Consider the following 26,651-nt stretch of genomic DNA (forward strand, 5'->3'; position numbering starts at 1 on the left):
TTTTCAGTATGTATTAAGGCTTTAGAACAAGTATATGGCTCAGTTGCTGTGTCAGTGGGCTTGAGGTCTCAAACTGATTTGTTTCTCGCGAGCGGGAGAATTATAAGGTTGCTAGCATGTCACATACTTAATGTTTTGGTGTCACATGGCTGCTTAGAATGTTATTAAAAGCAAAAAAAAAAAAAAAAAAAAAAAACCGGAAATTTTGTTGCACAATGGTCCTCAAATTTGTAAAGGAGTGACGTGTCTTAAATTAGGCAATTCTTTTTAGCTGTTAATAAGATCATATTGAATTGCATCAAAGATACTCTCCAGTTCTTTGACCTGGTTTATTCAACATTTTTCTTTGTTGTAAATGCTTAGTTTGAGCCTACCCAGTATTCGTTCTATCTGTACTCCCCCCCCCCCCCCAAACATTACTAATACAACAATTCATTCAACAAAAAATAAATGTATATTTCCACTATGTTCTAGTGTAGATCTCAGCAGTAAAAGTTTGCAAACCACTGCTGTAACTAAGTTGGAGGGCAGGTGTTTTCCCCCAATATTAATCAGATCATTCCCTCTGGTGGAATCCACAAACCAGCATTTCATATCTTTTTCTGAAAGTCCTTTTAACAAACATCACACAAATATACACAAGGTCACATTATTATACACCATTATGGGATAAAACTATAGCCTTAGTTAATTTATGCTAATAGAGAATACATTGGACTTTATGACAGTTATCTGGTTCATGTGATGGACCTTGCAATAGTTGAAAGAAAAGAAGAAAAACATAAACCAGGTCAAAATATCACGATTTTGACTGTTACCACAGCTACCATTGTAACATAAAAATCTTTGCTGCCCATCACCATCAAAATAAACTATAGAGGGTATGCATGTGATGTAAAAACATGTCTGTTAGCATTGCGCCATTCCATCTGCAGCAAAACCAGTGGGGTTTCTTGAGTTTTTGTTCTGTACACATTACACTTAAATTTACATTTAAGTGTAATTGTGCACAATTTAAATGTAAACAGAAAATGAAACCTTCAGCATTGTACATTGAGTGGCAAATTAATGGGGGGTTTTGCTGCTGTTCCCATGATGGAATGCTAACTGGCATCTTTTGCTAGTGTTGGACCTAATATGACTACCTTCTATAATGCTCTGTAGAATGGTGTGAACACAGCCTACACTGGTGATGAGAAATTAAACCATGAATATTTTAATCCTTTAAGGTTGCAAGCTGCCACTCAAAGATAAGGGAGGTGAACCAGGACAAAGGAAGAATATTTAGTTTTATTTTTCAGAAGATCAACCACCAAAGAAAAATTATTCATCTGAGACAGAACAGACAGACTAGCAGAGGTTGAGAAGTTAGCGTTGACTATTTAAAGGGTGAAAATATTTGCCTGTTACATTACAGCAGGGATTGTCAACATTTTTCAGGCTATGCCCCTTTCATTCCATGTATTAAATTGTGTTTCGAATTCTGCTGGATATTGTGATCTGATTGTTTAATTTTCAGTTACATCGTTTGTTTTAAAGAACAAATATGAAATATATGAAGACAGATGAGATAAACGTTTTAGATAAGTATCAACTCAAACAAAAAAGTGCTTTCTATTCTAAAACTGTAATGTACTGTATTTAAAATTTAATAATAAATTTACATGCAAGTTAAAGTGTCAAATGTAGCATAATTTATGGCTACACCACCTTGAGAGTGCTGATCTCATCAAATACTAGAAGCTCAGCAGGTTGTGGCTGGTTAGCACTTGGATGGGAAACTATGAGCAAAAACTAGGTGCCTGTGTGAGTGGTTTGTGGTCTTTAATACAGCCATGCTTCAATAAGATTTTAACAGGCAAAATGCTCTTAAAATACACCAAAATGCAGGAAATGGGATCAATCATTTTCAAAATTTTCTGGGGGAGAGCCCCTAGACCCCCCCATCAGCATCCAGCACAAACCAAATCTCACTCTAAGGTCTTGTCACCAGCTGGCAGCCCTGCAGCTGCCTTTTGCGACAAAAATCAGCATATAAAAGTAAACAAAAAATATTAAAAATGTACATTTTTTTAATGCATGCTAATTTTGAGATAATTTGTCTGCTTTCTATATGATATTGGAGGTCAGTTGACAGACAAATTTTTTTGAGGAATTTTTTATGAAAATTTGATAGAATTGCATTGAGCAACAAAAAAACACGAACACTCATCAGCTTCATTACAACCACTGACAGGTGGATTAAATAACACTGATCATATCACTACGATGCAGTGTTCAGCTGGGAAACTTTGCATTCATGTAGATGTTAATGAATTGCGTCTTGGAGGGTTAATCGGTGTTACTGACTCAGTTCATGTCGCCAAAGTTCCTGAATGCACAGCTGCACCTAATAACATCAGTTGTGAGCTCTGGTTCCATTAAATGCCTCAGCCAATCCAATGAACCAGTATACACAACAGATTTTTTCAAAAAAGACATTTTGACTTATCATTACAGGAGGTGAAAATGCAGGTGAAACATGTTAAATCTCCAATCCACGGACCTGTGACTTCAATGCAGAGAGCTCCATGATGAAGCTCTGTGCAAGATCCTGGATTTTGCTCACCTAAATGTAAGTTATAAAATGTTGTTAACTTACACCTTTACTGCTTCTGCTACTGCTAAAACACCTGCTGTGCAAAAGGTCCATAGTTGTCAATGCTCAGCCCATTTGGCACAGCAGGTTGGAAATAAAACTACTGCTCTTTATCCTTCATGTTTACTCGACCACTTCTCCTTTCTGAAGCTGCGACAGAAGATAGGGCTGCCTTAAGCCTGCACTTTGTTCCTGTTATTCTGTACTTCCACCCCCTTTTTATACGCGCAGCACTGGAGACAGTTATTGTGGCGATTTGTTTTGATTTTTCACATTAAACTTGATTACAGAGACTTGATTAGAGGAGAAAATTGCTCCATTCTAGTGTCATAAATGTCCAGAGGAAAGACTGTGTAACTCTGCACTAACTGCTGCCACCTGCGGCTCGGCAATGTGACAACTCATCAGGATTTGACATCTACAGTCTTTGCTGCTGGCAGAAAACAATCCACTGGCTGGATCAAACTGAAACGCAGGGTGCCTGTCAAAACAGGAGGAGCAGAGTTGTAAACAATAAAAGGGACTGCTTTTATTCAGTATGTGCAGAACTTAGTCAGTATTTCTTTTTGTACATGAAATCCTACTAATAATTAGCCATTAGATTAAAACATTTGCTATCTCAAACTATCACTTTTTATATGAACTGTGACTCCAAATGTTATACAGGCTGCTGGTTTAGAGAGGGTTTTGTGTCACATCTCTGCAAATCTACAATATTATCTGACCTCTGGCAGGTAGCACATTAAAAACAGGAAATCACTGTTTATTACAGAACATTACCTCCTAGGGGTATTTTGTCTATTTGTTTAACAAGGACAAGCACAAAAGTTGTTGTTTTGTTCCCCCAGATTTTTGAAAACGGCAATAAACGAAGCCTCATTACAGGCAAAAAGTCTGAACAGTACCTACCTCTTTCCTGTCTGTATGCATGTCTGGATTATTTAGACAACTTGAAATAATCAAGTGGACAAGCTTTCGAGTTCTTCCTTTAAATTTCGGTAATCGTAAAGCTAAATATCCAAAGATTCTACAGGGAGCACACCACTAATGAAACCAAGTCTCACCAATATAACTGCTTTTTCTCACAATATGTACTGGATTTAATTGTTTAAGAGTCCCACTGTCCTCAGAGTTGAAGATGCATATAGTTAATACAGTCATGACTCTTTAAATGTCCCTTATCGTGTTGCTTTACAATAAATTAATGTACGTCTCACATGTCCCCACTACTTTCACTGTTGCTATGAAGACAAGTTGCACCTAATTGGAAACCAGTGAAATTATTCTACCCCACCCAGCACTAATGATAATGTGATGTTTTATTGATTTTCGCTCTAACATTTCACCTCATTTGTTCCCCATTAAAAAGTTCAGGGGCCAGAATCATCCTAAGTATCCCTTAAAGTTGCAGGTCTTAAACCCTCTTTATTTTGCTCTTTCTCAGGCCTGATGTTTGCAATTACTCACAGCTTCTAATTACACAGCACGGTCCACTGCTGCTGGCTGTTAATACAACTTGCTGTCTTTATCATCATCATTAGAACCATTATCAGATTTGGTTGGGTGCCATTAAGGGCCCCATATTTAATTTAAGTCTCACATATCACCAGAATATGTCTTTTAATGTTTCAGCTCAAAATATTGCAAACAGTGTTCATTTCACCATGACTGTATAACCTCTGGTTTTAGATCGGTTCTCAGTGGGCTGTTTTAGTGTCTGTAGCTTCCCTTCAGGAAGAAAACTCTCTCTGTGTCTGTGTTTGACAGCACAGAGTAAAACAGGACTTTCTATTGCTCCTTACTTTTTCTCTGAGTGCTCAATTTGCATGGAAATATTGCCAAATTTACAACACAATTGCTATTTTTTTTTAACTTGCCTGTAGTGCATTTTTAGACAACACTACAGTTATGAAGTCTGTAGTGCAGAGCAACAGAATGGAAATGGCTCTGAAGTGACTGCGGGGATAACATGAACTCTAATTGGGATAAATTTCTATTTCATATTCTCTCTTTGGACTGACAACAGAAACAGAAAAGTATGTAAATGAAAACAGCTTTATTGGGAATTCAGCTGTATTAGAATAAAGTTTGTGTGAGCACAGAGAGCAGGAGAGCGGCTAACAGAAGGAAACACCAGATGAACTGAGTTTAGGTTGAACTGAAGCACAACGGGCAACATGAAAACTCCATGTTTACAGGTTTCAAATCGGTCTTAAAGTTTCCACCATCTCTGAATGTTCCTCAACTTTACTCTTTCAACTGAGCTCTGATCTGTGGGCTCATGCAAGCTAGCAAGTTAGCCACATTAGCAGCATAAATATGCTAACACTGAGGTTTTCCTGCCGTTGTTGTGATGTTTCCACCAGTAATAAAAGTTCCTCAGATGCTGGGAGTGCATGAAGACTCTTGTGTTCGCTTTTGCAGCCAACAACAGAACATTTGGTGTGTTTTGCTCATAGTTGAGACATTGTAAAGTTAGCAGAAGCAGTTTTAAAAAGCAAACAAACCTAGTAAACTGTGAGGCAGTGGCTCATTCTGATCAGTTCACCTAGAAGCAGTGAGTGGACGGAATTATTCAAAGTTTAAGCTGGATGACTTGTTATCTAGGAGGCCATCTAGTTGTAGCGTATTTAAAGGATGGCAGAAGTAAATGCCTTTATAATTTAACAGCTTCCTTTACACCTTCAACTTTATACCAACCACAAAAGACAATAAATATTGATTTTCTCTGTGTGGACTTTCAGTTCAAGCATTTATTCGATCAGAGAAAGCCAGTAGGGGGGGAACCGTCTCATCCTGAAATTACTATTATCTTCATTCTTCATGCTTACTGTGCAGGTGTATGCACTTTGCATGGTGCCCCCAGGCCACACTTTTAGATTATTCATCCTGCAATTATTTTACTCCCTTGGGGATAAAATGTGCTCAGTAGGTTTCTAAGCAGGAGATGATTATTAGATAGCAGGCAGCCTAGCTAAAGTGGAAGGAGTTTGCACGATTGCATTGGAAATACCAATGTTTGCAGTAAATTTGATGGGGTTTCTTGTGCATATATTTGAGTCTAATGTTGATGTAGCTGCAAAATTTTAGCTGTGATGTTTCCAATTTCTGATAATCTATTGTGTCTGAGAGATTACCAAATGACTGACTGCAATAAATTCTGCAAAAGAGGTTTATTCAGCCAGAGTCAGAAGGTTAACTCCCCTGTAAGAGACATTCTGAGTTTTCACTTTGAAACCTTGTACACTATGATGTCTGTAAGAACCTTGTCCCATTACTGCCTTTCTTCTCTAATGGGCTCAATCATGGCTCATTATCAGAGCATTCTGTGTCACACCACTGTCCACATATCGATCCTCCACACATGGATGCATTTACAGCTGTGTCCCTTTGGCAGACTGCAGCCATGCAGCATGCTCACACTGATTGATTTCTGTGTTTTAAGCTTGATCAGCAGTAGAGAAGGTAGATGATGATGATGAAGGCTGAGTGTGTTATGAAGAGAAATGGTTTTGATGGGACATTTGTACGTTTTGTTCACCTATACAGAGGGGTTTGTGTTAGCTTGCCTTTAGATGGTTGCAGATATTTGGTATCAATTTATCACCTGGAAAATTGGGATGGTTAAGTTTTGCATTGAGTATCTTTTCAGACAATATGTAAAATAACCCTCAACGAATGCATATACATTGCTGAACATGTATTTAACTAAGCAAAAAAAAAAAGAAGTTAATTTTGCCTTAAAATGACTATAAATCAATTCTATACTCATTTTGACCATCTTGCTGGAATAGCTTGCAAGCTAACACGTATGTAGCTCACCTACTTATAAAGTTTTACCACAATAACAAAAGCTCCAACTCGCAATTTCTCCCTATTTTACTTCTTCCCCTAAGATGCATATAATATTTTTTAAAAAGGAAACAATATATATGAATATTTTTAAGTAAAATAATAATTAGGCCAGGGTCAAATAAACAGAAAGGGAACAAAAATGCTAAATGCCTTAAGTGGTTTAAACAAGTATTTCATTTCTGAATTATGTATATGCATTGAATGGCTGTTTCAAAACATTAAAATTTTGGCATTAGTCCTCTCCTGTAGTTTCTTTGCTTTTTAATTAAAAATATAAGGCATTTAATGTCCCATTTTGCCAGAAGCATCTGTTTAAAAAAATAAAATAAGTCTTTTTAGGACATATTGAGATTGGAGTCATCAGTTCTGTGTTGGATAATTGTTTATTTTATCTTCTGTATATTATAATAAAGAGGTCAGTGTTTCTAAAATTTAACATAGATGTAATTCTTTAGTTGACCAACTGAATCTTTGGCATTTAAAAAGACATTTGGCCTGTTATTACTGGATGGAATCTTTAATATCTGAAGATGGACTGTGGATTCAAAACTATCAGTTAAAAAAGCATTAAAATTCACTATATCTGCTTGATTCTTTTGGGATTTTTCATCATGATGCGTCTACAAAAGCTATTCAGAACATGTTACAACTCAATAAATGTGCACATTCAATTCGTTTGGATGTTATTGAGCTACACAAAGCTGTAATACTGCAGCCAGTCCTGCAGGGGGAAGCTGTTCTCCAGTTTTACCAGAGGCAGGACAAACATGGTTAAAAGAACACGTGAAAAATAAAACGCTGCCACTGTTTTCATAAAGCATCCTTATAAAGTGGAAGTAACGCTTACATGTGCACATCTTTACTGTGCCATATTCCAGTGCTGTTTTCTGCTTTATTTTATATTTCTTATTGAGCTTAATCTTCTTGGGTGCTAAAAATAGAAGCAGCAAAGTGTCACAATTGAACTGAATCCCAGCAGAGTGAAATCCTCTCCTTAAATGATGCCCTTCTCTCTCTTCACTCGCACGCTTCCAAAACAACATTTCCTTGCGTCATGCCGACGCTGGTGGTGACGAGCTGCTCCACTACACTCCTCCTCTCGTACCTTTTTCCTCCCCACTCTCCTCCAACTCTCCCATCAGGACCAACAGGGATGTGATGCGCTCCTGAACGCGCACAAAAGGGCTGGAGAGCAACTTTTTGTCCCCCTCTGAAAGTGGCTCCAGGGTTGAAAGAGGGTGACTTGGTTGAGTGTTTTCTCTCTTGGAAGAACAGAACTCAGCAGCCCTGTCCTGTGTTGTGTTTCCCATATGTCGCGAAAGCAGCTCGACCATGACTACAACCTCCGTAGTATGAGCAACCTGATGGGCGAGAGGTGGAAGAAAGTGAACGATGGAGGCGAGCGGAGTCTCATCAAAGCTCCATCCAGCGCCAGCATCAGCAGCCAGGGCGCATCGGCTGGATCCTCCACCGCCGGAGCTCCCGCAGCAGCAGCAGCAGCAGCGGCGTCCACCTCCTCCACCTCCACCGGCGACCTGGAGAGGGCTGCCCGCAAGCAGTTCCAGCAGGATGTCACGCCGGGGTTCGTCTACGTCCTGGCCGTGTTCTCCGCCCTGGGGGGCTTTCTGTTCGGCTACGACACCGGGGTGATCTCCGGGGCGATGCTCCTGCTGAAGAGGGAGCTGGAGCTGAGCGCACTGTGGCAGGAGCTGCTCATATCAAGTACTGTGGCCGCGGCCGCCCTCTCCGCGCTGCTGGGCGGCTTCCTCAACGGGCTGTTCGGGCGCAGGGTGTGCATCCTGCTCGCCAGCTTCTTCTTCACCGTCGGCGGGATCGTGCTGAGCGCCGCGCCCGGGAAAGAGGTGCTGCTGGCGGGGAGGATCATCGTCGGAGTGGGGCTTGGTAAGACGCGCTCAGGACGCACAGTCCGTCCAGGGTGCGATGTTTGGAGCTTTAGCCACACGCATAAAAAGTATAGAAAGTCTTTTAAAAAAGCAACTGCAGTGAGTTTAATTGTGTTTTCAGTTACAAAACAAATGCTATAAGACAATTTGCAGTTACTTGGAGCACTCCCAGAATTCATCACTAAAGATAATGTGATACTTTATTGGTCTTTGCTTTAACATCCCCCTTCATGTGCTCTCCAGTAGAGAGTTCAGAGGTCAAAATCATTTTAAGTGGGCCTTGAAGTCACAGATCTTCCAACTTTAATTTCCCTTTTTTGCTGCTTTCTCTCTCCCTGTCTCAGCCCTGATGTTTGCAATTATTCACAGCTTCTAATTACACAGCATGGCCCTCTGCTACTGGTGATTAAGATAACTTGCTGTGTTTATTATCATCATCATTATGATTATTATCAGATTTGGCTGGTGACATTAAATATCCAATATTTAATGAAAGTCTCATGTGCCTCCGAATGTGTCTTTCAATGTTTTCACCATGACTGTATACTTCCTGGTTTTGTTCTAAATGGCCTGTTTCAGTGTTTATAGCTTTAAATGTAGCTAGTAGGTGCTGTCCACGCCCCCTTCAGGAAGAAAACTCTGTTGAGAACATGGAGCGAAACAGTTGACCAAACACCACTGGATAAGTGTGTGACACCAGGACTTTCCATCACTTTTTGTTTCTTTCTGAATAATTATTTTCACTGAAAAATTGCAGAATTCACAGCACAGCAGTTGTTTTTAAGACGTATTTGGTGAATTTGTCAGACAACATTGTAGTTAAAATCCGTAATTCAGCTCATAAATGCCTCTGAAGTGACTGCTGGTTAAAATGTAGTTTTAATAGGCTGCATTTCAGTCACTATTTCAAATCTGTACTGTTATGTGATAACAGAAATGGAAATGCATGTAAATGAAAACAGCTTTATTGGGAATTTGGCTGTGTTAAAATACAGTATATGTGAGCACAGAGAGCAGGAGAGAAGTAAACAGCAGTAACCCACCCATTCCCTTTTAACTGGTTTGAAATTGCTCTTGAAATTTCAGTCATCTCTCTACATGTCCATTAGCATGACAGCTGCCACAGAGCTCAGACTTCAGTCAAAGCTAACATTAGCTACATTAGCTGCAGAACATGCTAACACTAAAAATGTTCTCATTGTTGCAGTGACATTGCCATCAATGATAAAAGTAATCCACTGAATCTTCAGTTCATCAGATGCTGGGAGTGCATGAAGACTTGTGTTCACTCTTGCAGCCAACAGTAGAATGTTTATGGTGCTTTTTTTTGTTGCAGAGACATTTAAAAGTTAGCAGAATCAGCTCTAGAAAGCTGTTCATTCTGGCTCAAATCACAAGCAGCAGACAGTGAGGGGGCAGGATTGTTCAAAGTTTGAGCCGATGAGTACTGGTTTCTCATTTGGAGCAGAGAAGCTGAGTAGAATTCCTACTGGCTCATAAAACTTTGAGGATATCTAGTTGTAGAGGGGGTTGAGGTAAATGTTTTCTGACCTGACAGCCAATTTTCTTTACATTTTTAAGCTTATTACAACCAGAACACACAAAAATAAGGAGTTTTCACCATATGCAACCTTCAAATGACAAAGGAAGAACTCATGCTGAGGGATAAATATCATCCCAGCATGCCCAAAGGAAGCCAGGATAAACCTACAAAGTGTATAGAAGAGTTTCAGTGTCACTAACTTCGTCTGTCAGAATTTCATTTATCCGATTATCTGCTTCCTCCTCTAAATCTCCACCTTCACACATTCCCTTTCCACTCCTTCCTTCCTTCCTTCCTCTCTTTCATGAGAAACGTTCACTCTGGGCTTTCTCCTCTCTTGAATCATCCCTCTCTCTGCATGTTCCTGCCTTCACTCCAGGCATGCTTTTCCATGCAATGAGCCTATTGATCAGAATTCAATGCGCACAACATTATTTATAGCAGCTGATGTTAGTCATGAGTTGTGTCCTCTGTGGGAAAAGGCTGTGAAAACTGGATTTCAAGGCTCAGCGCTCGTCCACCGCCTCCTTTGAGAGTAGTTAGCGCTGTTTCTCAGTGATACGTGGAGGAACTGCAGAGCATTTTCTCTCCTTAGTCAACCACAGGGGTCAGAGAGGAAGCTTAATTCTTTAATAAATATACCTGGCTGAAGTGCAGAGCTCCATGTGTACTCCTTCTACAAACTGAACCCCTTTATTACTTGCCTCTTAGTAGGATTGTAGTGATAAATGGCTACAATTTAGATTCTTCTTGTGTGATTACGGCCCAGCTATGCTATAATTTCCATATGTTTATCAGACGTTGTGAAAGTGAAGATGATGAAAGGTTTCTTGGTTTATTTCCTGCCAGGTGGGAAAATGGGAGAGAATTACTGTTGGAGAGGCACTGATTTAAAGGAATATACAGAGAAAACTTCCATCTGTGTCGGAGGAATCTGTGATTCTGGAGGAAGATTGTTGATATGTGGCTAGTTAGCATATTAAGATAGTTATTAGTATCATTCTATTGCCCTCCAGCTACTCTTTCCTTCCCTTTCTCTCTGTCTTGTGCACAAGAATCAAAACCTAGATTGTACAAGAGATATGCTAGAATGATGTTTTGTGGATCCATCTGAGCCACTTTGTTTGCTTACCATTGACACAGCCAGAGCTGTGTACAAATATTGGGCGTTTTTCTGGTGCAAACACAGAACAGACGGCTAGCAGACTGTGAGGAGAAATTTGCAGAATTTGACAAAAACTATATTGAATTTGAGTCGATGACTTTACTTTTAGTTACTTTGCAGTGCATGTTATTATATGTAGAGGCCTTGAAGTGTGTTTGAATTTGTCTTTTGGCTGTAAAAGATATTTTAATCAAGAAGGTCAGGAAGTGAAAGTAATATTTGCTTTGATTTTAGGAACTTCCATATTTGCTCATTGGGGTCTGAGAGGTTTATTATGATGTAAATTTAACTTAGTTGGGTTTTCTTTGCATTAGTTTACATGAAAAATACCCAAACCCCAAACAGAGATAACTGGTATAATGATGGTGGTTATCCACTTTTAGATTTTCTTGTAAGGCTCTGTGCATGCTCCACAAAAAAGCTGCATAATTTGACTTTTCTCTGCACAAAATGGTCTAAACGGCTGATGTTGGAGGTAAAACAGCATCTCCAGAATGTTTATCAGAGCTGCAGGTTGATTAGTTCTAGCCCCACAGCTTGATTCCTCCCCTATATGGACACATAGAAGTTTTTCCACTCTGCCATCATCAGGTTCCACAAGTTTCAAGTCATTTTGGAAATTTTCTGAGTCACCTTTGGTCAATTTTGAGTAATTTTTTTGATTAGTTCTGAGTACTTTTGCTAAGGTTTTGTGTTATTTTGGACATGTTTTGAGTCATTTTAGAGATTCGGTGAGGTTTTGCCAATATGCAATCAACAGCTCCCTCAATTTTATATCATTTTGGATATTTAGCAGTCTGTTTCCTGCAACCGATACTACTAATGTGCAGCTGAACAGGTTTGCAAATATAACGGATTCCCTCAGTTGAGAATCTGGGTCGCTCGGGGAGAATACAGTCAGGAAATGAATCAGTGAAAAGGTGGCACTTTGTTACAAATGATTTAAATCCCAAAGTCTGAACAAGAACTCTGTAGCTGTGCAGCATCCGTTACCATGGTGATGTAGCAGGTCAAAGGCGAACCACATTTGTGACACTGAAAACTCTGACTTTATACTGAGCATACCTCGCTAACCTATGAATCTTATGTTGTGGTACAGATCTCATTGACTCCTATAGTACCCTTCATCTCCTAAGTTAAACCTTGTTTCCTGTGGCGAACCATGCAGCTTGTTTCAGTCTGTAGCAGCTGTTTTTCCTCCAGTAAAGGGTGAAGCGCATCAGGGATTGACAAAGCATGAGAAATGTGGCAAATGATTTCTGTATATTCTGCAGCACTGTGAGAAGGATACCATTGGAAAAAAAAAAATCTCATAAATCTTATATTAGCCTTTCTTTGTACCACAATGATTCTTAGGCACAGGCTAGATGTGTAACCATGACAACTCTGGCTGCTCTCTTTTCTCTTATTTTTTTATATTATTGTACTGTAATTCTCCAAATTTCTCTCTGCAATTACTTAGACGAGTTACAGGGAGCTTTATGAAAACAAGGTTGAGGAAGGGGTCAGTTAATGACAGCAGATGGCTGCAACACTGTGCGATTAAAATAAACTGAAAGTGTCGTTCTGAGTAGTTAACATAATAAATTAGACTTTACTGTGCTAATTTTGCACAATAACAGCGTGTTGATGAAATTCTCCACCCCAAATTTGAATCTGCACATTTCTTAAATCCCATTCTTCATGTCCTCTTACATCCAGTCAATTTTTGTCACATTTTGGATTGTGCATGAAGTAGTACTTAACTTGTGAAAACTCTCTGAAGTCTGAGAAATGTTATTGACGATACCATCAGTGGACTAAGGAAGGAAGGAGGTTATCTCTCGAGATCAAGTTGTTTTCTTTTTTGTATGTAATCCGATGTTCGTCATTTAATATTTTGTAATTGCTGATTCCTTTTTCCTTGATAATACAAGCTTAAAATATTGTAGATTAGCTATAGTACCTGTTTGTGCCACCAGGTGGACCTTCTTACCATTTAATACTGTAGCGACCAGAGGAGGCAGGTAGTTTCCTGATGGCAAGCTAAGATCATAGCAGGGGTTTACCAAATAAAGGGGCACCATGGCAAAGTATTTGGTGCCTATGGTGCTTAATGACCTGCTTAACCCTTAGATACACCAGTGATTGGACCCTACACTTCCATAAGTGGGTGAAAAATGACCCATATAAGAATCAATGTGTTTCTATACCATTTTTGTCTTTTTGGTTAAGAATAATAATTTGTGTTATTGTTCATATTGTATTTTTGTCCACACAAGATTGATTTTGTGTTTGAAATATGTTTATTGTTCACTTTATAACAGATTTTGAACATTTTTATAATTGAAAAAGAAGAATATTACAAAACAGCAATAGAAGAATGTCAACATCCATTTTGTTGACAATTTTCCCCTCTTTTCCTCCAGGTGTTGCTACTCTCAAATGACCATAACGGCTCATTTTTGACCCATCTATGCATCTAAGGGTTAATGATTCTCTTGCTGTTTAATATTATAACAACCAGAGGAGGTGGGCACTTTTATGTTGGCAGGCAGAGAGCATTGTGGGGCTTTAGCTACTAATGGGGGCACCATGACAAAGTCTTATGTGGTGGTCAATGACATCCGGCCAGTACACATGCTAATTCAAGCTAGGAATAACTGGAATAGCTTACATATATCTAAGTGGCATTTCTGAATAATAATGCCACATTTTTTAAGAAAATGTGTCAATTTAAAGACTGCTGTGTGGCAGTGGATATGAAAGAAGGATTTGAAATGAAATTTGTGCAGATATCAGTCAGGTAAAAATTACCTTGATCAGGACATCCCCAGTTGTTTATAAGACAGACAAAGGGGATTGAAAGATGCTATTAAACCTGTAGTTTTGTCTCCCCCTTCTGACGGTCAGAATAATCAAACACTGTTGATGCATGCAACACTGAAACTGAGCAACACATTTGAGTTTCCATCTATATTTACTTTAATTACTTTGAATTTCATCACAGATCCATTGTCCAATCATATCAGAGATCACACCTAATCACATGACACATACAGCCGCTGCTTTTGGGGCCTGTTTCCTCTATAAACTGCAGAACAAGATGGCTTCTGCAAATTCTGACAGGTGATGACTTTTTCATGTCTTTTTCACAGGTTGTTTGTTTTAATCAGACACAAAAAACTCAATCTTAGGAAGAAGTACAACTCTGGCTGTAGCCACCGGAATGATAAAATTAAATAAAACAAAATAATGTGTGAATTATTTTCTTGTGCTTCCTAATAGACATTAATTTATATGTATATGTACCACATTCCAGCTTGATCTATTGACACAACTGTTGGATCTGGCTGCATGCTGCCTACATATAATAAAATACAAGGATGGGACAAAAAAAGGAAGAATGAAAGATGCTGTTGGTTTTAGTAGGATTGAAGCAATATTTGCTGAGGAAATTATATAAAAATCTAAATTTTATTTTAAAAAAAATTCAGATGCACTTCATGCTCTTTCTCTGTTTTATGAGACTATAGAGTAAATACACATGCTTAGGTAACTTTATTTGCTAACTATTATTTATTTTTTAAACATGTTTTTATTGATTTTAAATGTCTAACACCTTAAACATTGTGAATACACAATTATATAACATTGAACCTTCCTCCAAAATGAACATGAGACAGTCTGGAAAATGATTCTAATAAAAGCAACACTTGCAAATGAAGAAATAAATTGACATGTTTAAAGGAATAAGGACTTGCCTTGACAAGAAAAAATTAATAAATTTCACAAAAAAGAACGTGTAGAATAATGCAATAATGTAGAATGGATGCTCATCCAATGCTTCCTTGATATCTTTACATATATTTTAATGAATCACTTACTTATAAAGTACAGTAATCAACAAGGTATAAATTATCAACAATAAAGTGACCATCGGGTGAAGCCTAATATGTAAATTCCAATTAATATAAGAAAAGAAAAGGATTAAATTGTGCACCAACTTCTGCAATGTAAGAATTTAATGGCACCATCTTGTTGTGTTCTCTGTTTAGTTTGGAAGTTTGACATTCTGTATGTTTTTGCATGTTTTAGTGAACACACAATCTAGAATTTTAGTCATTGTGTTTGTTTAGAATCATCAATAGTGAAAAATAAGGGGGAAAGTGTACATTTTTGTAAAGATTTTAACATAAAAGAGGGAAATCATTGGTCAGGAATTGTTGTTTCTATTATGAAATGAAGGTTTCAAATGTGGCAGCATCATGTTCATTTACACATCAAGCTCTGATTGCTAATATGTGGAGGAAAATAATCACTGGGTCATTTCTGCTGCAACATTCTAAGTTGCTGTTTCATTATAAGAATCAAAACATTTTTCCATATACAGCGATCATCGTTAACCAAGCATGCACGAGTCTGATAATGAACCACATTCTGGCCCCACAATTAGCTGCTGGAGGCGCTAATAAGGCAACATTTTTCATCGCGTGCAATTATCCCAGCTCCAAGCCCGTCACCTGAACGTTACCATGACTTCCAGTTCTGTGGGAAAAGCCGACTGCGTAGCATTTTTAAACCGAACTCGCCCCAAAAAGGTCATCGGAGCTGTTTGTCAAACCGGGAAAAGGCCATACAGCAGCATGCTCTGTGTTTCTACACACAAGCATGTAGTACGCCGCTCCTCGCTGGTTATTGTTGAGCTGACCTTTCCCTCAGCAGAGGGACTGTTGTGTGATACGTGCTGTTGCTTGTGTGAGCAGACAGACGGCATTGAACCAGACTTTCAGGACTGATAAGAAGTTATTGACGGTTTCAATCAAATTAAAGGGTTTCAGGATATCTGGAGGAAGATGTGTTAATCCTAGTGGAGAAATCTGTGTAGCTACTTTGGATGTTTGACTGAGTTATTTTGTCAATTTAATCCAAGCAAAGCAGGGAGGATCTGCTAGAATGTTTAGCCATGGCTTTGTGAGATGAAGTCTACACTGACTTTGGGTTTTATACAGTTTTTTTAGTGAGCTTTGGTTAGCAAACAGTTGATTTTCTGCACATCCAATACATGCTTATACACATCCTTTGGAGTTCCTGATGAATCCGAGTCAAATATCCACTGTTTTTAGCTGTATTTTTCCCCCAGTAACTCCAAGACATGCCAGAAAAAATTAGCTGCTTTTACCAACAAGCGCAACTGTAATATTTTGCTCATATGACTAATATTGCTTATAGATCATTAAAACTACAAGTTGTACCTTCTTTCTTGAAACTGCACTTTAAAAACTAAAAATTAAAAAACATTACTTATTGCTTTACTTCTCTCCTTTTCAGTAAACCGGTCATATATGAGATGTTTACACTGAGTGAGTGAGATTACACGGTAAAGAAATCAATGTATTTTAACTAAAATTTTTTGAATTTTTTTTTGTGAAATTACAGATAGTGACCAGTAAAAAGTTGAAAAAAATTGTATTTCCATGTTAATCTTTAAAAAACTGTCAAAAAGTGTAAATGTCCACATAAAAAATCTGGATTTTTAAATGCAAATAAATCAATCATAATTCATTCTTTCACCATGTTTGACTGTAAAATTATACTATTTGCTGTAACATGTTTTTTGACAGATATTTGCCATTATTTGGGAGTATATATTAAGGAGATTTTCCCTTCTTTGTTAAATTACAGATAGTAACTAGTAAAAAAAAAATGTATTTGTTAACCCTAAAAAGACTGCCATAAATGTAAATGTCCACAAAAAATAAATAAATGAAAAATCTGGATTTTTACATGGAAATAAAACAATTCATTCTTTGTAGATATTTGCCATTATTAGATTATATATATTATATATTAAGGAGATTTTCCCTGTTTTATTCAATTATAGATAATTTGAGCAAAATCGTAAAGTATTCACTGTTAAAAAAAAAAAATACACTGCCAGTTTTTTTTTTTTTTTACAGTGTCGTCTAAACTTAACCAAACAGCAAAGTTTAAGTAGAAGTATAATGATCCCACATGGGACACATAACCGACATTGTGTCTCTTCAGAATGGAAGTCTTTATTACTAATCAATCTTACCTTTTGAGGACAAAATTTGTTCCATTCAAGATGAAAATGCATTTGAGCTGTATATTAGCGTAATTTTTAGAAGACAGGTTTGAGATCTTACAGGTAATAACTAGTAAAAAGGTGAAAAAATGTTGTATTTGCATGTTAACCCTCAAAAAACTGCCCCAAACTGTAAATGTCCACATAAAAAATTGAAGAGACTCTCTTAAGAGTCTCTCCTTAATGCAGCATGGTCTTTTTTTGTACCAACAGTGACATTTCAGGTTTTAAAAAACATCCATAGACTGTTTTTGAGCCTGCAGCCTCTGATAGCTTATTCATTCACAATAAATTCCCTCACACATAGACAGAAACCTGCTCGGACAAAAGCACACACTGTCGCCCTCACAGTGAGTGTATAATCATGTTTTCTGGCTTAGCTCTCCAGCAGTAGCGAACGTTGAATATCTTTGTCCTCGGTAGCAGTAGATGCATGAAAACAGTACCGCTAATTGCACTGTGATAACATTTAATTATGACCCGGAGGCTCGCTAATTAATTGGTTGGTTTATATAATTAACACCCAATCTTCATCTTAACTAGGCGGAAGCTAAGTGTAGACTTAATGAGGAGTTTATGTGCATATTATTGTTGTAATGTGGCAATCGCATCACTAAAATGTGAAGCTTTTAGAAAATTAGTTGTTTTCAGCTTGACATTTCTGCGTTTTGATTCTCCAAAATCAATTCATGAGAGCGTGAAGTAATGGAGTTTTGTTTTTGAAGTGAGGTTATTAAATTAAACCTGGAAAACTGGAGTCGTGTGGTGTATTATGCCATTTTAAATGCCTTTCAACAAACAAATCTGTATTGGTAAATCGAGCAAACTCTACTGAGTTTAATTAAGACCGTGCACAACCACCTACACCACTTATCCATTTGAAAGTCACTTTATCTTGGGGACTTTTTCCTCGCTTTGCATTTTCACGGATGCTACCATTAGCCCCTAATTAGCTCCGTCCATCACAACCAGCCTCTCAGCACCAGAGAATGTCCTGTTTTGTCTCTTCGGTAGATCACAGTGACGGTGGGTTGAGGAAAGTATCTCCCTCGTCCTCTGATCAAGTGAGTCACTCCCCGGCTTTGTACTTGGAGCCTGGAGGCTGCCTTCACAACGCCAGACAGATTCTTTGTTCGAGTGTGCCGCGCTACCGCTTTGAGGCCGAGCCGGACCCGACGGCGACTTTCGGCTGTGTTTGTGTTGGGAGACGTCCCTGGTGCTGAATAGAGAGCTCATTAACGAGGAAAGGGAGCACGGCGAGAGTGTTTGTAAGAGACTCGCAGTCTAGTGAAGAAATGTAGCCTCAAAAAATGAAGTCAATTTGCTTGTTTTTCTAGTGCAGTTTCAGCTCCACTAGAGAACTTCAGAGGAATATGAATCCTTGACATGTTTAAAAATCTGGATTCAAGACTCACAAAGTTCAGCTTTGCTTTTGACTTTGCTTCGGTTACACGTTTAACCTTTAAGATTTGTCACAGTGAAGTTTCCTAACTGGAACCAAAAAAATTGAAATCACTGCTCCGGTAATAGCATCCCTGCTACCTGGTAAATACAGAATTTCTTTTCAGGCTCTTTTATTTGCTCTGCCCTTACCAAGGATGCTAAAATGCATGTTGTTTTGTGTCTCTATACTTAGTTGTAAATTTATTTATTGGTGCACTTAAGGCTAACAATATACTTCATGTTACATTTTCTACCATTGCAGACCTTAAATGTGGATTTAATTCACTCGACTCTTTGCTACCAGTTACATCACTCACAGGTCATCTTCTGCACCAGATGTACTGAGCTGCACTTGGCATTTAATATATCAGCCTTGTGTTTTTTTACATAAGAAAATTGTCTTTTGTCACATGTTTTTGCTATTTAGACACAATTTATAATCATGTGCAATTTGTAAATATGTTTGTGTGCATATGGTATGCTTCTTCTGCCTCATTGGTAAAAGTACATTTACCAGTATGGCAGAAAAAAGAAGGACATGCAAGTCAGAAAATGTTTTGTTGATTAACTGTAGTACCTTGTTGTGCCACTAGGTGGACTTTTACTATTTGATGAGATGTAAGAATGCATCTTGTTTGTATTTAACATCATAGCCACCAGAAGACAAAATTACTCAGACTACAGGCAGTTATATGTTGGCAAGCAGGGAGCATTGTGGGGGTTTTGCTTGCAATGGGCACCATGACAAAGCCTTCTGTGACAGTTAATGGCAACCTGCAAAAATTCAGCATTGCAGATGTGCAGAAGTCTTCTAAAACAGTACTCTCACATCCTGGACACACACACACTATCATGTAATGTTAACAGTCTGTTTGTTGTTGTTGAAGTGGCTATATCAGTGTATAAAATAGTGTTTGTAGTACTTACTTTGTGCTATTGATCGATCAGTTATGTATTGACAAGCGCTGTAACAGTTGTTTAAAGTCTGCTTCCCTAGCCTTTACCTTGATAATCAGAGCAACTACTTTAAACTATTTCACAGTCAAGGCTGGTGGTTAAGGGAGATCTGCCTTTGCTGTGACACCTCCAGAACTTTGGAACAGCCTCCTCCTTTCAATTAAATGTGACTTTTCCTTTGATGTTTGCAAGATTCAGACGTTATCAGCTCATTAATCCTCTGAATCCCCAAAGAAAACTGTCAAAATGACCCCAATCATCAGAGCGAATTGAGAGAATTGACGTTTTTTGGACTTTTCTCATGTTACTCGATCCGCTCATTTGTGACGTGTCATTTGATTTGGAAAATTAACCAAATCTAAGCTTAAATAGTGATATTTCATCAGAAACGCTTTATTCTGAAAGTTTCATTTAAGCCTATCCCAGCTGACTCAGGCGAAGGCAGGGGACACTCTGGACAGGTCGCCAGTCTGTCACAGGGCTACATATACAGACAAACAATCACTCTCACATTCACACCTACGGGCAATTTAGAATAATCAATTAACCTCAGCATATTTTTGGACTGTGGGAGGAAGCTGGAGTACCCGGAGAAAACCCACACATGCACAGGGAGAACATGCAAACTCCATGCAGAAAGATCCCGGGAAAGCTGGGACGTGAACCAGGGATCTTCTCGCTGCAAGGCGAAAGTGCTAACCACTACGCCACTGTACAGCCCGCTTTTTAATATATTTTTTATATTTATTTTGTTTTTATAATTGGATTTATAAGTTGGATTTTTAAGTTTTTATCCCATTTTCTGACTTTCTTTTTGCTTTTATTCTTATAACATGTTCAGAACTTCAGTCAGCATTTTAAAACACCCTATATAAATAGACTTGATTTAATTTAATGATCATAAAGTAATCTGACTATGGGTCTGGCTATCTAAACTGCTTCTGCCATGTGTGGTGACTGTTCAGATGCTTTCCAAAGACACTTCATATTGTAGTACTGTTGTAACTGCGGCTTACGCTTTAGATTTTTGGGAAACGTGACTCCAACCAAACAATTTATACAGTGTCTTTCCAAAGAAACTTCAGGTTTACATAAATCTTTTTGTCCTTGTCTCCGAGTCCACCAAAAGTAAACCCATTTGCCACATTGATTAGCTGGTTAACCAATAAGACTGTTTAGTTAAGTAATTAGGGAACAGCTGCATCACTGAAATAAAGTCAGAATATTTAACATAGGCAAAGCAACAGCATGAGCAGTTTAAAAGCCACTGAATAAACCAACTGTGAAGCTGGATTCTTGAGACTCTGAGCTTTAAACACTTTATTTTAGATTGCCAATAAACTAAACTGAATCTTTCTACTGGCCTATAATGTATTATTGTACTCTAACATATTTTCCCTGTCGCCAGCTGCAGCAGGATGTGAAATGATCCATTACTCACTAAATGCATCATCTTCAGCTGTGGTATCTCACCGGCAGGAGGATGGTCAACCCGTCTGTAGCAGCAGGTTGGGTTTGAACGGCGATAAGCGCATGATATATATCTATCTATAAGGCTAAAACAGATAACCAGGGGAATAAGGAGGGGAAAGTAGCTGAGCGAAGATAGAGGACGGAGTCTGGCAGTATGAGGTGAATGTAGATAAAGGCATTAAAGCAGATAATAATCCTGTTTATGTGAGGTTTGCGGAAACGGTCTGTGTGTGCATCTGCATAAGGTTAAGCTAAGTATGCAAACAGTGCAAATACACAGTCACAATTCAGCTGTCAGATGGTATTAAAACAGATTGGATGGCTTTTGGTGTTTTCTTTTTAGGTTGGGATGTAAAAACAGTCTGCTGCTTAATCATTGCATTCAAACTTGATAGATATCGTGATATAAAATGCTCTTTTTCAGTTTGGTTGTTCTGGTGACATAACATAATTCATGAATCTTTACAACCACTGCTGTATAGAAGACTTAAGAATGTGAGGTGTGTGGTCAGTTTGCCAAAAAAATGGACCCTGGCCTTTCCGAAAGACTTTTTCTTGACTTCAATGGAAGAAGTCATAGAGAAATGTGAAAGAGAATTCAGGAGAACATACAAAATCACAAAAGTGGTGTTAGGAGTCAGACTAGACTTGAATGTAATCATCCATTGGTGGATGGTGGTCGTGGATGTTGCATCATTTTTCATGTTGCTGGAATGGGGCTTTCTTATCTCACTGTTTATACAGCATGGATTGGTGTACCTTATGCACAAGCAGATAAGAAATGAAGGACCTTTCTTTAGCATTTAAAGGATTCCGCTAGCTCTTATCATGGCTGCCCCTCATATACCAAGTTTCCAGGTCATTTCACTCAGTTTGGCAGCTTTCTAAGCAGAAATAAGACTATTTGATTGCAACCCCAATGCGACCTGTTCTAAACTGCTAAATGTTTCATCAGGTTTATTAAAAGAGTACCTGTTTCCCCACTGTTAAAGGTCTACAGCTTTTTATCTCTTTATCAAAGCAAGAAGCACATATGCTAACACATCTTCTGTACTGATGATTTATTGAGTTTCATGTTCATTTAAGCCTGGAAAGTTTCCAACTGCCAGTTAACTTATATTGCAGCAAAAATAAATAGGACTTTTACTGGAAAATCTCGCCCCCCTGAAGGAACTCAGTTTACTTATGGTGCCTTTAAAAAGTACAGATGTTTTCTCATTTTATTGCATTTTAGCGTTGAGTAATGGTCAATATAATTTGGCTTTCTGACAAGAATTTACAGAGAAAGACTCGTTCATGTCCGAGTGAAGACAGATTTCTAAATAAAAAATGTAAAACTAGTGACTGTACGTATTTACCCCCTTCAAATCAGTATTTAGTAAATGCACCTTTGGCCACAGTTACACCATTGTGTAGATATGTCTCAATCAGCCTTGCACATCTGGGCATCAAAATTTTACCTCATTTTGCTTCACATCATGATGCTGCCACCACCATGTTTCACATCATGATGCTGCCACCACCATGCTTCACATCATGATGCTGCCACCACCATGTTTCACATCATGATGCTGCCACCACCATGCTTCACATCATGATGCTGCCACCACCATGCTTCACATCATGATGCTGTCACCACCATGCTTCACATCATGATGCTGCCACCACCATGCTTTACACCATGATGCTGCCACCACCATGCTTCACACCATGATGCTGCCACCACCATGCTTCACACCATGATGCTGCCACCACCATGCTTCACACCATGATGCTGCCACCACCATGCTTCACACCATGATGCTGCCACCACCGTGCTTCACAGTGGGGATGGTGTGTTTGGGATGTTGTGCAGTGTTTAGTGTGTAGTCTGATGACTAAACAGCTACATTTTGATCTCATCAGACCACAGAACTTTCTTGCAGTTGACTTCAGAGTCTCCTACATGCTTCCTGCAAACTCAATTCAAGATTTAATAAGAGCTTCTTTCAACAGTTGCTTTCACGTAACTCGTGACTTTAACTGTTGTATTAGAATTATATAAATTTTTGCCATTTTGCCACATTTTTGTTTGTCCTTGTCCTTTGTCTTTTGTTATCCTTTTTGGGTTTTGCGCTTTCCTTTATTGTTTTCTAGCTTTTCTGTGCAAAATTCTACAAACTTACCAAGCAGAAAAAGCCCACTTGAATGAAAACAGCTGAACAAAACAAAATGTTGTATTTTAAGCCCTATTTTAACATCGCTTTTTACCTGTTGGGTGCCCTTAATTTTTTTAAAAAAAATTTAATCTCCAACCAACTGTATTTTAATGAGACTCTATTGACATTATCATCATGGATTTTGTGGCAGAAGTAAAACACGGCAACCATGGTTTTAGGCCAAATGAAAAAGGAGACTGATAAGATTTGTAGCAAAATGGTGGCAGTCAAAGGTCTAATCCAGTGTAATGTAAAACATTAGTGGCAAAAAATGAACAAAAAGAGACAATTAGATTGTGAATTGCACTCTTTTATAAAACAATCAATTGTCAGCTAAACTTTCATGGCCCTAATTTTGAGATGGTGCATACAGCAGTTGACTCATTGCATCTGCAGGGTTGGAAAATCGAGTATAAAAGTAAAGTCTTCGTCTAAGCAGCAGCAGAAAGTGCTTCTAATGCTTCTGAAGTACAGAGCAGACAGCGACCACCGCAGCTGAATATTAAAGACAGACTGAAAGTTTCTCAAGGTGCACTTCTTCTCCAGACCTCTCACCCAAAAAAACACTCAGAAACTTCATGTTGTTGTCACAGATGCTGCATGTCATGCTGCGCTGCACTTAGCGCTGAAATGATTCATTTACCAGAGTCCCAACTCTGCTGTAACCTTTGGTAGGAGGTTAGATTTTTCTTGTCTCTGCCTTTCAGCAGTGTCTCTCTGAAGCTCATGAATGGATTTCTGTCAAATTGGCCTGAGCAGACAGGCTTCGTGCCAAAGAGCAGTTAATTAGATTTCGGCAGTGATCTGGATCTCGGATTTCCGACATCAGATGATAATCCTTTTTTAGCCATAACAAAGATAAAGACTCGACTCTAAATCCATAGGATATGTTTGCACAGTCAAGGAACCACTTTGAATAAAAATGCAAGAGGCAGAAATGGTGGAGCAGCAGGCTGGAGCGATCGGCAGATGGTTTTTGTCTGTTTTTTCCTCTGATCATTCAACTGGACACGGAATAGACTGAACCAAATTAGTCTTTATTTAGTTAACATTGTGATGTTATGCTCTCCTTTAGGAAATGCTTTGATATAAGGTGTAACTCTGCTTTTCAATATTATTTTTTTCCACATTTTTCAGGTTGGAATGAGTAAAACTAAAGTTAAGCAGCACCATTCTCCAACAACACAAACATAAAACTAAAAAATACATATAACACATACACGAAAAGTGAAATAAATTGAACTAAAATGGGGAAGGAAGTGCAATTAAAAAGCAGAATGGAGGCAGTGAGAGTCAGATGAGGTCCAGAGTTTTCACATACGACATAATTGGCTGCCATCTTTTTGCAGAAATTGGCAAATGAACCCCTTAATGAATATTTCACCTTTTCTAATGACAGAAAATATGTTAAATCACTTGGCCAGGATGTGTTAAAGGTGGATTCAGGCTTTTCCACCGTAGTAGAATTATTCCATGAGCTCTGAGCGAAGCAAAAGCAGTGAGAGCTTTCTAGGAGAGACTGGCTGAGATTTTGGTTCCCTGGGAAAGTGTTGAGAGAAAGCACGATATCTTCTAATATTAGACGATAATTGGCGTCCTCTAACAAACTCGGTTTGATCTTCAGAAATTATATCTGGCAGGCAAAGATCCAAACGGCTCGCTAAGATCTTGGCTCGAGGCTTTACATCCGAATAACAAACTCATTGGACTCCAGCTGCTTCGATCTTCGAGGTTCTTATCTTTCTTGTGAATAAGCAGAATTGAAATTTGATTTAAAGTTGGTTGGAGGTGGAGGAAGCTTTATTCAAATGAATCATTAAATCTGTCTAATAAAAGAGACAAGTAGGTGGGAAAAGTTCTCATTAAAGCCAGTTGGAGATCTGTCCTCTGACCTGTTATTTTGCATTAATTTAGCCCTGTGAACCCCAAGCAGTTTTATATTTTTACTCACCATGGCCTCATTTTTACTACAATATAAAGTCCTGGACCTCTAGGAAACAGAACGACGAAGAAGGTAGAACGATGGCAAACGCAGAGCTCATAAATGCCTTTTGTGCAGCTAAAATGTCATAAATTATAAAAAACTAAGTTGAATCTCTTGCAGTTCAGCCGAGTTCTGCTGAAAAGTTAGTGATTTTTTGGAATGCAGCTAAATTAGTCAGAATTTGTCATTTGCACTGAGGAGCAAAGATTTTTGTTGTTTTTCCTAAATCTGAGCACAGATAGTTTATTTATTCATCTATTTGGTGAATTTTTAAATTACACTTGTAGAATAAAAGGATTTTGATGATAAATCACAATTTAAGTTTTGATAAAGATTTTTTTTGTAGCTGATTCACATAAAGTAAAACTGCAATTTTACAGTCATGTGTTGTAAATGAACCAAGAGATTTTTTATATGGACATTATGCGCAGTTTGTTTGTGTGTTTGGATATTAATGCTTTTTCTCTGTGATTCTTTCTGATTTTACGAGATAATATCTTTAATTTAGCAAAACATGGCAAATCTGCAAATTATCGGTAAAAAAAACAACTATTCACCACTTTTTATTCTTTAATATACATCTTTTTTGTTACAAATAATGAAAATTTCTGTAAAACAATATTTTTGCGGATTAAAATACAGTGAAAAGATTTGCAGAGTCAAATGTGTGTCTATATGTTATGTGGACATTATTGATATTTTTCCTGTATTTTTCTAGTCATTATCTGTAATTTGCCACAACTGTGAAAATCTGTAAAACAAAAAGAATTTTCAAGATGTTTAATTTAAAAACTAGGATTTTTTTATTTTATTTTTTATGCAGTGCAGTACCAGTTAAGTCTAATAAAGTGCCACCAAAGTAATCTTTGTAGTGGAAGAACTGAATATATTTGTTCATCAAGCAGCACCTCTGAATTTGTTGTTGTAAAATATTTGCCCAACCCGAGTTTTTGGCGTTCTTTGTGACCTGTTATGATCCTTTTCAACACAGAGGAGGCTCTTGAAGGAGAGGACTGTCAGCATGAAAGCCCTTCAGGTGTGAAAACTCTGTCTGGATTCCTTTGAAACCTCGATGATGGTGATTTTCTTTTCCCAAATCTCTTTCTTCTCTCTCCTCAGATCTTGTAAAAAAAAAAAAAAAAAAAAAAAGGGTGGAAAAAAACCCCTCTTCCTCTTCTTTCTCGGTTATCGATTTGTCTTCCCAGAGCAGCCACAGTGTGGTGCCCGCTTGGAGACAGTGCGGCTGCGAGTGGTTTCCACAGCAACGGGTAGCCACGTAGTCATGGCGGTCGTTCAGGGCGGGGTGGCGGTGGGGAGGTGGAGCAGAGGTGGAGGGGAGGGGGGACAGAAAACTATTAATAGAGCTCATCAGGAGCTGGCTGCAGAGAGCTTCAGTCTCACGG

The 26,651-nt window shown here is 38.3% G+C and overlaps 1 protein-coding gene across 1 annotated transcript in view; it reads left to right on the forward strand.

Moving 5' to 3' along the window:
* Positions 1-7,595: 7,595 nt before the first annotated feature.
* Positions 7,596-26,651, forward strand: part of LOC111570178 (proton myo-inositol cotransporter-like) — a 107,187-nt gene continuing 88,131 nt past the window's right edge. Inside the window, exon 1 of the mRNA XM_023272791.3 lies at positions 7,596-8,395. Within this exon, the coding sequence (XP_023128559.2) occupies positions 7,804-8,395 (592 nt within the window). The 5' untranslated portion in view covers positions 7,596-7,803. The remainder of the gene's footprint in view (positions 8,396-26,651) is intronic.

This window comes from Amphiprion ocellaris, chromosome 21 (assembly GCF_022539595.1).
Source record: "Amphiprion ocellaris isolate individual 3 ecotype Okinawa chromosome 21, ASM2253959v1, whole genome shotgun sequence".
In the NCBI taxonomy this organism is placed as follows: domain Eukaryota; kingdom Metazoa; phylum Chordata; class Actinopteri; family Pomacentridae; genus Amphiprion; species Amphiprion ocellaris.